The sequence below is a fragment of the Microtus oregoni genome, unplaced genomic scaffold, assembly GCF_018167655.1.
Source record: "Microtus oregoni isolate MIOR12 unplaced genomic scaffold, Mior012 000050F_ref0000143, whole genome shotgun sequence".
NCBI classification, from domain to species: domain Eukaryota; kingdom Metazoa; phylum Chordata; class Mammalia; order Rodentia; family Cricetidae; genus Microtus; species Microtus oregoni.
In genome coordinates this window covers 15,459,669-15,472,280 of record NW_024543256.1, presented here as the reverse complement: position 1 = coordinate 15,472,280, position 12,612 = coordinate 15,459,669, and the positions used below count along the sequence as shown (strand labels likewise).

At 38.2% G+C, this 12,612-nt stretch overlaps 1 protein-coding gene across 1 annotated transcript in view; it reads right to left on the bottom strand.

Annotated features, from left to right (window-relative positions):
• LOC121437119 (collagen alpha-5(IV) chain-like) overlaps positions 1–12,612 on the bottom strand; it is a 191,883-nt gene that overhangs the window by 36,766 nt on the left and 142,505 nt on the right. The window contains 5 exon segments of the mRNA XM_041636956.1: positions 1,001–1,099; positions 4,656–4,805; positions 5,252–5,341; positions 6,243–6,410; positions 9,096–9,209. Coding sequence (XP_041492890.1) covers positions 1,001–1,099; positions 4,656–4,805; positions 5,252–5,341; positions 6,243–6,410; positions 9,096–9,209 — 621 coding nt within the window.

The window sequence follows — 12,612 nt, the reverse complement described above, 5'->3', positions numbered from 1 at the left end:
AAGTCCATGCATTCCATGTTCTATTTGCTGCGTATCAATAGCTATCATTTTGGCGGCTCTCACAGACAAATCCAATATAAAAAATGTTTAATAAAATGTCAGTCATGGATCCCTGTCATAACAGAGCCCCTCTCTCATTAGGCCAGAGAGAGATAAGGGTTGGTGGTTTGCTGGAGAGATGCAGGATTGACCTGGGTGAGTTTGAGGATTTGTCTTAGAGCATCACAGGTGCTTGAGCTATGTGATGTCACCTACATGTTTGCCAGGGCCACCATATATGTCGTTTTTTTTTCTTTCACAGGTGACTTCCAGCTTAAGAGAATGCAGAAGATGTTGGGAAGAAACGAGGAGAAAATTTATCTTTCTCAATCCATCAAGATAATGTGGTATGGGTTTGATGGCAAATGATCGACCTTCAGGGCTCTTCTGAGAGGGCAAAGATCAGCTGCATTTTATTCTTAGGGGCTGAACTAAAATCAAACAGCTGAAAGTTTTGAGAAGTGAGCTAATACTGAGGCAAACTGGTCACTGTAAGAGCATTTCTGTAGAAAAAAAAAACTACAAGGAGGCCTGGGGAACTTTGGTCCTCAGAAATTTTAAAAATCAAAAATTTCAATCATCATTTTACATTGCAGAATGACTGACTTGTCTGATGGCAACAAACAAACAAAGAACAACAACAAAAACAACTCGAACAGGTGATTTTATTCAGGCTCCAACCAGATAGTTGTCTTATTTATATGCTGGCGTGTCTATAGTAAAGTACAGCACATTACTTGAACCACAGTTCTACATATATTCTGCTCTGAGCAAACTATGACTCTGAATAAGCAAGCTAAAATCTCCTATATATTTTGTCTGTTGAAACTTTGGCTAAATGTCAACAATTTTGTCAAGCCCAACCAGATCCAAACCATCACTGAACATGAGGAGGTCACAATTACTTTTCCAAAGATCACAATCAGCTATCCAAATGCCACAGTGGTTCTATCTTACATACCTGGTAGTCCTGGCGATCCGGGTTGTCCAGTCAGTTTAGGTTGCCCTGGGTCTCCAGGCAAACCCTGGTAGCCTTTTGGTCCTGAAAGTCCAGGAACACCTTTCAATGGTAAGCATAAAAATAAGTTAGGCTGAATCTTACTAACAAATTAAACGGATTTGCCAAAAAAAAAAAAAAAGCTGCTTAAGTGTTGAACTGTATGTAAGTGAAAAGGAGAAACTGGCATATTCTCCCTCTCTCCCCCTCTGTGTGTGTGTGTGTGTGTGTGTGTGTGCGTGTGTGTGTGTGCGTGTGTGTGTGTACGTGTGTGTGCGTGCGTGTGTGTGTGTGTGCGTGTGTGTGTGTGCGTGTGTGTGTGCGTGTGTGTGTGTGTACGTGTGTGTGTGCGTGTGTGTGTGTGTGTGTGCGTGTGTGTGTGTGTGTGTTGGGGGATTGCTGCTCTTGAACCATTTCTCTAATTCTGTTCTCTGTGACAAAAGCTCATTTTTCTGATAGTCTACTTGATTTCCCAAATCAAGAAGAGAAAATTCCTAGGACAAATGAAAATGAAAAGATGACCAAAAAATGCAGCAGAAATCACCTTCACGATGATGCCTAGGGAAGAAAAGATGGAAAGAAACCATCTCTTACACAGCACTTGGGAGGGTAAGGATGCTCGGCAGGGTGTCTGCTTTCATTTTGGCAATAATTTAACAAACTTTCTTAGATCTGGCAGTGGCAGTTGTGCAGCATCTTTGCTTCTAGCATGATGCAGATATGGAACATGGATTATCAAGATGCCCCTGGAGAGTAATGGGGTGTGTAGCTCAGTGAGAACTTGCCTATCATTGGGTTTGATCCCCGGTACTTCAAACCAGAACAACAACAAAATAATGTTCAATGCCTAGCCCTGCCTACCAGTAGCAACAGCAGCAGTACCAAATTGGTGATAACCTGATGTACTATGGACTATTAGTTTCTCCAGTTTTTACTATCTCCCACCAAGAAATTCAGATTATCCAAAAGAGCCAACTTCCTCTTTGTTCCCAACTATCTCAAAGTATTTTATCATTAGTAATCCTACAGTAGAAGTCAAGAATATTTTTCCACTCCTATAATTCAGAAAACATGGCTAAAAATAAAAGAAGCCTAGTAAAATAATAACTCCAGAAACTGGTAAGATTACTCAGTGGATAATGGAACAAGCCACCAAGCCTGAAGACCTGAGTTCATCCTCCAGAGCCCACATAGTGGAGCAGGAGAACTCACTACTAGAAGTTGTCCTCTGACATTTGCATGGGAACTGCAGCCTATACATGTGCATACATACCAGTCCACCAATCAATCAATCAAAAACTGATTGTTAAAAGAAGAAATACCCAGGAAAGACATTTCATTTTAGTCATCCTAAAATTTATATATCCCTGCCTCTTTGGGTACTTTGTGAAAAGCTCCAGTATAAGAAATCATTTTTAAGGAAAATTTTCAGCATGCTCAATGAGAAGCTAATACTTGTTTACACACATACATGCACAGTTGACCACATTAATATAACAGAAAACGAACTGCAAAGGTACTAAAAGCTACAAATTAATGACTAATTTTAAGGTTTCATAATGTTTAAAAGTTTAGTTCTTTTTCAAAAAATATGTTTCTTTGCTACAGGTGCCTTATATTAATTTATGTATATTTATGTTTTGTGATAGTTTTGATGAACCATGTTGTTTTCCTATAAAAAGAAATGAATAGTGTTACAATTTAAAACCTGTTATGTACAACATTATACTATTCAGCTTCATTTGGTCTCAAAGGAAAAAAATAAAAAGGAACACTACATTTTCTAAATACCAAATGCTGTTCCAAAGTATAGTGACTTCTCTTCTGTACTCATGTGGTACTTCTGGAAATCCTGAAGGTAGTGATTTAAGTCTGTTTTACTTATGAGTACATGTATGTATGTATGTGTGTATATGTGTGTATCTACATGTTCGTATGTTTGTTCGCACATATCTGTTTACATGTGCATATAGAGGCCCAGAGTTGAAATTTTGTTTATTGAGGACAGGTCTCTCACTGAATTCAAAGGTCTTCCCAGAGTTCTCCTATTTCTGCCTTAAAAGTGCTAGGATTACAGGTATGTGCCTGCTTTACTTTCATGTGTGTTCTGGGGATTCAAATTCAGTTTCTTGCTTGTGTAACAAATCCTCAATTCACTGAGCCATCTCCCCAGTTCCCCACATCTTGATGAATATCTTGCATATCATCATAGAACCTTCATCTGGCGATGGATGGAGATAGAGGCAGAGACCCACATTGGAGCACTGGACTGAGCTCCCAAGGTCCAAATGAGGAGCAGAAGGAGGGAGAACATGAGCAAGAAAGTCAGGACCTATCTTCAGCTGCCCAAGGAACTAACTGGGAACCTCATCTTGGGCGCTTGTGGGAGCCTAGCCAGTTTGGATGTTCACCTTCCTAGACATGGACGGAGGGGGGAGGACCTAGGACTTACCACAGGGCAGGGAACCCGGACTGCTCTGTGGACTGGAGAGGGAGGGGGAGAGGAGTGGGGGGCGGGGGAGAAGGGTGGGAGGAAGGGGAGGGAAATGGGAGGCTGGGAGGAGGTGGAAACTTGTTTTTTGTTTATGTTTTTTTTCTCCTTTTCTTAATAAAAAAAAATAAAAAAATAAAAAAAAATTTAAAAGCAAAAAAAAAAAAAAGTCAGGACCGCGAGGGGTGCACCCACCTACTGAGACAGTGGGGCTGACCTATTGGGAGCTCACCAAGACCAGCTGGACTGGGACTGAAAAAGCAGGGGATAAAACTGGGCTCTCTGAACATGGCAGACAAGGAGGGCTGATAAGAAACCAAAGACAATGGTACTGGGTTTTGATCCTACTGCATGAACTGGCTTTGTGGGAACCTAGCCTGTTTGGATGCTCACCTTCCTAGACCTGGATGGAGTGGGGAGAACCCTGGACTTCCCACAGGGCAGGGAACCCTGACTGCTCTTTGGACTGGAGAGGGAGGGGTAAAGGAATGGGGGGAGAGGGAGAGGAGTGGAGTGAGGGGAGAGGAGTGGGGGGAGGGGGGAAATAGGAGGTGGGAAGGAGGCAGAAATTTTTTCAATAAAAAAATTTTTAAAAAATCCTGTAGCTCATGACAGGTAAATGACAAAGAAAATATTCAAGCAGAAAGCTAATCAATGAAACACCATGAATCCAATGAAATATTCACTACCAAAATTGTGAATATTGACAATTGACTTGTTGAGTTGAGTAACTCCAAGCTACTTCTCTGATACTTAAAATAAAATGTCAGAGGCCAAGCAAGATGGCTCAGTAGGTAAAGGTGTTTTGTGAAAAGCCCAATAACCTGAGTTCAGTTCCTGGAATTCACAATGAGGATGGAGGGGACTAACTGCTGAAAGTAGTTCTTTGACTTCTACACATCCAGTGAGACACACACAATCATACATACATACATACATACATGCATATATACATGTATAAATGGATAAATATGTGTAAAGTCAGATTTCAGGGACTGGGTATGTAGTATGGTAAAAGAGCATGTGCTAGCATCCATGTGGGACTGTGTTTGTTATCCAGTATCCTCCTCAAAATTTAACTTCACATATGCAAAAATAATGTATTTGTGAATCCATCCATTCACCTACCTGGTAAGCCAGGCTCACCCTTCTCTCCTTTTGAACCCAGGAAATCTGGATCCATTGGTCCAGGAGGACCTGGAAGGCCAGGTTCTCCTTTACCACCTTTTTCTCCTGCGGGGCCCGGAAGACCTGGTTGACCTTGCATGCCATCATCACCTAAAATCAACAAAGAACACTAAATTTGTCCATCCATAATTAATGCATGTAAAATCGTCACTTGTCTCATAACTAGGTAGACATCTAAGCTCTAAAAACATTTATGTAACTTGATGTCTGCCAATGAATTACTTGAGCGCATACATATTTAAAAAGTCCGGTAATCTCTCTGCTGTACGGAATTCTTGGATGACCGTTAAAGGCTTGCCATTAGAAAAACCTGAAGCTTAATTCTCAGATTAGGGACTAAGCATGTACAATGTTTCAGGTATACAGATTAAGTATGTCATCAAACTGAAAACAAGACTTTTTAATTGACAAACCACAAAGAAATAAAACACTAAGCATTGCTGGTCTTAAAATAGGAAAAACAAAACCTGTATTGGTAGAACACAATGTTTCATTTCCTTTGTCACACATAACTGTCACTAAACTCCAGTTCTTACCTTTAATACCAGGAGCACCACTTCTGCCGGGAATTCCCAAAGGTCCTGGTGGGCCCGGAAGTCCCATCATACCTATTTCTCCTTTGGCACCTTTAGAAAATATCAGTGAGTACATTTTGTGTTTTTGGACTTTGGAAAGCCTCTCTTTCTCTCCCTCTGTCTCTGTCCACCTCTGTCTCTCTTTCTTCCCCTCTCCTTCTTCCACTCCCTCTATCTTGCTCTTTCTCACTTTTCTCACCAAAAAGCACCTATCTATCTATCTATCTATCTATCTATCTATCTATCTATCTATCTATGTGTATGGGTGTTTTGGATGAATGTATGTGCACCACGTGCATGCAGAACCTGCAGAGGCCAGAAGAGGGTACTGCATCCCCTAGGACTGTTGTTAAAATTGTGAGCTACCATGTGGGTGCTGGGAATCGATCCCCAGTTCTCTGGAAGAGCAGTCAGTGCCTTTAACCACTGAGCTCTCTCTCTCTAGGACCTCAGTTTTACCTCATGAAATTCTTTCTTAGGGAAGTCACTTTCAATGGAGGGAAGTTACAAGGATGAGAAGAGGCATTATGAATGATCAGATGGCACATGAGCTACAAAAGACCCAAGCATCAGAAAACTGTCATTATAGAACTGGATTATTCAACTCCAGACATTCTTGTGGAAGTCATATGAATTACAAAAAATAATCTGGTAAATAATCTGGTAAAAACCCCTTGATTTCTGACCCACAGAATCTTGAGCAAAGAGTTTGAAAAGTAGCTTTAAACAATCACAATTTGCATCATTTATTATATAGTAATACATAACTGGTACTGTCACACAGAATAAGAGTATAGAGCAAAAAGGAAACCGAGTTTCCAACATTCATACACTTAACGCTCTTCCTTAATAGATAGTGTCAGTTTGTAAAACACAATATGAAAATTATTTGTCAGAGTCATAATAATATTAGTTTCATTTATCCTCAGTCAGACAAATCATTAAATACTACCTGGAAATCCAGGAACACCTGCTTTTCCTGGGAGACCGGGTGATCCTGGAGGTCCTATGAGGCCAGGGATTCCAGGGGGCCCTGGACTACCTCTGTCTCCTGGTGGTCCTGGAACATCAAACCCCGGAGGTCCTGGATCTCCCTTCTCTCCTGGTATTCCATTTAAGCCTGGTTTACAAAACATTATCATGAGAAAGTATTGAAGCAGTTTCTAAGCAATGGATCTGGTTATTTTTCTCATAAAGAACTGATAGGATCTGCATATGATAAACCTAAGAGAGTACATTAGAGACTCTTTGGCATTGTTCATGTAAGAATGACTAAAGAAGATGGAGCATTAACACTTTAAATCATATTTCTTTAAGATGGTTTTCTCAAATTACTTTTTAAAAAAGGTATGTTTCAAGTCATTGTCAGAGTCATGAGGAAGACTCATTCAAAATACAAAACTATTTTTATTATTATAAAAAACCAATTCTTAAAAATCCTTAGTTCATTGTTGACTAACTTTTTAATAAACTACAAAAAATACCAAAACCATGAAATAAGAGCACAGTTTTCTGGTTGGATATTCAATAAATAGCATTATAACATTAAATTGTTGTAGAACTTTGAATGCATATTCTTCATTGTTTATCTCATTATAAATTTTTAATATCTTATGATTTGTCACTGACACACCGACCACAGCTAGATTTTCACTGTTCCATTATTTGATAGTTATTTAGAGGGGGTCAAGATAATAGGCATCAATTATTAGTACATATTATGTTGACCCTTCTAAATAGTTACCAAATAAGTGAGTTTGTTTGGATCTAATTTTGGCTTTGTCTTACGTGTTGTTTAATAATATGATACTATCAGTTCTTAGTATTTTGTATTAATTTTTTATTAGAAAATGAAATAAGTATATTAATAAGCTTCTGGCAGTTTCAGTCATGCACTATAACTCAGGGTTAGTAAGATAATAGGAATATTCTTGCTGATCACTTTACCATTTAAGAATCAAGATAATTAAAAATGGGTGAAGTTAGTACTCTGCTTTGGTGATGTTAATAAAATTTACTTTAAAAATAAATACATGTTCCATGAATAATAAAAATATGATTTGAAAACTTATATATTGAGAGTGTATTGAATAATTTTTTTTGGATTTTTCAAGACAGGGTTTCTCTGTAGCTTTTGGTTCCTGTCCTGGAACTAGCTCTTGTAGACCAGGCTGGCCTTGAACTCACACAGATCTGCCTGCCTCTGCCTCCCAAGTGCTGGGATTAAAGGCGTGCGCCACCACCACCAGGCTTGAATAATTTTTATACTAACTTTTATTAGCTGTTAATGCTATTAGTTTAGCTATAAAGTCTATGTCAAAGAAAAAAATTATAGGCTAATATATGAAAGTAAATTAAAATGTGTTAATTTGCATTGTTCTGATCCTATGCAGTCTTTATGATCAATATGTGTATATATGCTATCCGAGGAGGGAAGGAAAAAGTGACACAGAAATAGACTATTAGATGACTTAATAAATAAAACAATTGCAAGTTATTAGGTACAATTAAAAAGTACATATTAACACTTTGTATTTTATTAAGATTCTTATTAATGTTTTATTTTCATTCAGCTATGATGTATGAATTCAAACTGCTTCTCTACAGCCATTAACTTTTTCAAGAAACAATAAAACATAACAGAAGTGATAAATTCATTTTATCTTTCATTGTGAAATAGCAGGTGACATCTGTAAGGCCCAAACTAACAATCCTTTTTGTTTTTCTTCACAATCCTGCTGCTATTCAGGTTGGGCAAAGTGTTTTTGCCTTGAACGATGAAGCAACTATTTATAGGACCTTTGTTTAAAGCTTGCCTCCCAGTTTTTTTTAAATGCCTTCAATCAGTAACGACATGTCAGGGGCCATAAAAAGGTACAGCATGCCTTCAAATCGAGTTTTAAAATAGTACATGAATAAAAATAGCCTTTATGGGCATTTGATACTGTTAACCACTGTTTTGAGATTTTTTTAATGCAATGACAGACAACATATCAAGTATCATTGAAGGTCTATGTGTTCAAAGGAATTACATGTTCATCTGAATTGTGCTCAACTTTCTGATATGTTCATGTGAATTTAAAACAGTTAAACATTTCATATTTGTTTTCACTTTATGAGCTATTACAATATTTTGAAATACTAAATTCAGGCCTGAGGATGGGCCTTACTATACCCGAGTAAACAGAAAATCCACAATTCGCATAGACTCTTGTACAAATACAGAAAAGCCATACAATTACTACTCTATGGAGGCAAAATCACTAGGCTACATATTCACAAAACCTGAGTAGCTAATTTTTTAAAAATGCTTAGTGTTCTCAGTTATAAAATTATTCCCAGTCTAGGAGAAAAAGAGAAGGAGGAGGGAATCAAATAAAAGGAAACAAAATACCTGTGATATATTTTTACAGAACACTCTTGTAGAACCTTAATTATGGCTTTTATGTGTTAATAGCATGAAAAAGTTCTACATGAAAGTCTTGTATATTATTGCATTATAGCTACTCCGCTCTGAAATAATCAGCACTAACAGTTTGAGGTCTATGTTTCTAAAACTGTATTGTCCAATGATTATATGCCAAGGGTAACCGTGTAATTATCAATTCATGCTATTAGAAATAAATGGCTTTTAGGTGAACAGAGAAGAGAAACATTAAGTATTAAATTAGCTCTTATGCTGTGATCTATAATTCAAAATTTTATAAAATTATATACATGCATAAATTACTTCTTAAATCACTTTGCTGGAAGGCATTCATATGCGCTGCATGTCCTATAAGAGGCACATTTACTGTGATCTTACCAGGTTGGCCGATTGGCCCTGGAGTTCCTGGTAGTCCTGGTGGTCCCTGAATACCAATTCCTGGCAGTCCAGGAGGCCCTATTGGGCCAGGCTGTCCATTTGATCCAACATCACCTTATAAAAAAAAACAGTTTACATGTTAAAAACAACAGCTTCCCTCTTTTTCTTTATTCTCTCATACATTACATCCGACCACAGTTTCCTCTCCCTCCCCTCCTTCTGGTGTTCTCCTCATCACCCTTCTCTCCTATATCCACAATTCTCCTGTTTCCTTTCAGGAAAGAGCAGGCCTTCTAGTGAAATCAACAAAATGGCATACGATGCAATAAGACTAATTTATCCAGAAAGAAAAGTAAAAATAAGTACCCAAACAGAAGTCCCATTAATGGTTACTTATTTAACACAAGGCAAGTAGTCAAGTTCAGCATCTGTCTCAACTCTCTAAAATGCACAAAAGGTTCTAACCTATGCCTTCTTACTATCTGTAATTTATACTGTGCAACTCTTAAGAAAACATAGTATTTAATCACTTATAGTTTTTAAACAGATAAACATCAGCATCTTCCTGTTATTAACTCAAGGCCATATGGCTGAAAATGTGCTCCAGCTTCTCCCCACCTTGCCTAAAATATTTTGACATTAGAAACTTTTCACTCTCTGCATTTGCTATCATTTACACTTTGTCAAAAATTATTTTATCTATTAAAATTTACTGAGAGAACACTGAGGAAGAGGGAGTGGAATGATTGCACGAGCCAGGAGTCAGGAAGGACTAGAGAAAATGAGTGTCTTCTGCAGATGCCAGGACAGCTGCACTTAGGGACATGACAAGATCAAACCAGTGGACGTTCCTGTATAGAGGGGACAGGGGCTCATGTGCCACCATCCCTAGTTGAGGAGTTACTGGCAGTTGATGGCTTCTGGGGAAGGGAAAGTCAGTTTTCTTTAAGGGTGTGGCCCCTGGTAGGCTGTTCATATTCTAATGGACTCATGAGCATAGGAGCAGCACAAGTTAGACCCAGGAGATTATTTCTTTTTTAATAGAGGACATGAAGTTTGGAGGCATGGAGAGGTAGGTGAAGGATGGATCTCAAAGGTGTTATAGGCAGGAGTGGGAAACCTACATAGTATGCATACATTTCTAAAGAATTAATAAAAACAGTGTATTTAAAAGAAAACAACCTGCTCCTTCAGAGAATCCTTGGATGAGCTCTGACAAATGTATACAGCCATATAAGAGCCACTGTAATCCAGCTTTAGAACTGATTCATCGATCCTCAGAAGCACCTGTCATCGGTTGTTGGTCCTTTCCCACATGTCAATTTTCTTGCAGCTACTGTTCCACTTTATTTCTTCCAAGTTTTCCATTTCCAGAATGCCATAAATGCAATCATGCAGTATGTTGTCCCTTGAGTATGTCTTTTTTCACTTAATATGATGATGTAAGATTCATTTATGCTTATTGTGTATACAGATATCCAATCATGTTAGCACTGTTTGTTGCAAAGATTTATTTTTCTATTGAAATTGACTGTGTAAATTTTTGAAAGATACATGTCGGGCTGAGATTTATGTCAGCAGTTAGAGTGAATGTTTAGCATGCACGAGGTCCTGGACTTGATTCCTAACACCACAAATCAAATATTTCATTGTATAAATACATTACACTGTGTTAGTCTTTGTTGTTTGATGGACATTTGGGCTGTTGCCAATTCTTGTTGATTATGAATTAGCGCCTATGAATGTAGACTCACAGATTTTTATGCGGAGTTTCATAGTTTTCTTTTGTAAATACCTAGAAATGGGCCTGCAGTTTAAGAGTGTAAGAGCATGCTTTCCTTCCTAATACATTGGCACAAAACTTTCAAAGTGAAACTAAGCTTGCTTTTGGTTTCTGTACTAGAGACTAAAATAACTCGCAAAGTGGCTGCACTGTTTTGCATTGTAACTAGCTATAAGAAAAACTCAGTTATTCCACATACTTGGTGGCAGTTTTCTTGTTCTTGAAAAGAAAGCCAATTCTTTTTTTAATTTATTAGATTGAAAAAAACCAATTCAAGTTCCCACTTCCTCTCTTCCTCCCATACCCTCCACATACCCTCCCACTCCACCCCGATCTAATCATCAGAGAGGCATATTGCTTTGTGGAAGGTTCAAGGCCCTCCCTACTATATTTAGGCTGAGAAAGGTACCCATCCAAAGAGAATGGGATCCCAAAAAGCCAGTACATGCAGTAGGGATAAATCCTGATGCCACTGCCAGTGTCCCCTCAGTCTGCCCCAGCCATGCAACTGTCAACCACATTCAGAGGGCCTAGTTGATCCTATGCTTGTTCCTTTCCAGTCTAGCTGGAGTTGGTGAGCTCCCATTAGCTCAGCTAGACTATTTCAGTGGGTGAACCCATCATGGTCTTGACCTCTTAGCTCATATTCTCATTCTTTCCACTCTTAATTGGACCTTGGGAGTTCAGTCCAGTTCTCCGATGTGGGTCTCTGCCTTTGACTACATCAGTTGCTGGATGAAGGTTCCATGGTGATATTTAAGATAGTCATCAGTCTGACTACAGGACAAGTCAAGATTGGGCCCCCTCATCTCTATTGCTTAGGGACTTCGGCGGGATCATCTTTGTGGGTTCCTGGGACTTTCTCTAGAGCCAGGTTTCTGCTAACTCTATAATGGCTCCCTCAATAAAGATATCTCAAGAAAGCCAATTCTTATAGTCATGTATCTATCTCACTGTAGTTTGAACTTATATTTTGCAGATGTCTACATTGAAGTTCTTATATGTAATTGCTTATCATTTGGTTGTCTTTTGTGGTAAAATATAAATATCTGTTTAAGTAGATGCCAATGCTTTCTGACTCGAGTTTTTAATGTAGTTGTTGTTTTCTGACTGCTGAGTTTTATGTATTTTTATATTTTCTGCTTACAAATAGTTCCCTAGATATGATATAAAAATACTTTATTTTAATAAAGTTCAAGTTAGTAGTCTCCCTTTTTATGATTATTAGTATTCTATCTAACAGTTTTTGTCTAGGTTATGATCAGAAAGACTTTTCTCCTATGCTTTCACTTAAAAGAAAGCTAAGGGGCTGGAGAGATGCCTCAGCTGTTAAGGGCACTTCCTGCTCTTCTAAAGGTCCTGAGTTCAATTCCCAGCAATCACATGATGGTTCACAACCATCTGTAATGAAATCTGGTGCCCTCTTCTGGCCTGCAGATAGAATATTGAGAATACTGTACATGTAATAAATAAATAAAATTTTAAAGAAATTAAAAAGAAAGCTAAATTTGACCTATACACCTGTGGTTCCACTGTCTATAAGCTGAGGATACTTTTTCCATAACTTACAATGTTTAATATTGATTATTAACTTGACAAGATTTAGAACCAAGACTCTAGACTGTAGGGCATTATTTGGATTAGATGAAGGGGAGAAGATTCATCCTAAATGTGCCTGACACCATTCAATGAGCTGTTGTCTCTGACTCTGAAAAGGAGAAAATGAGCCAAGCA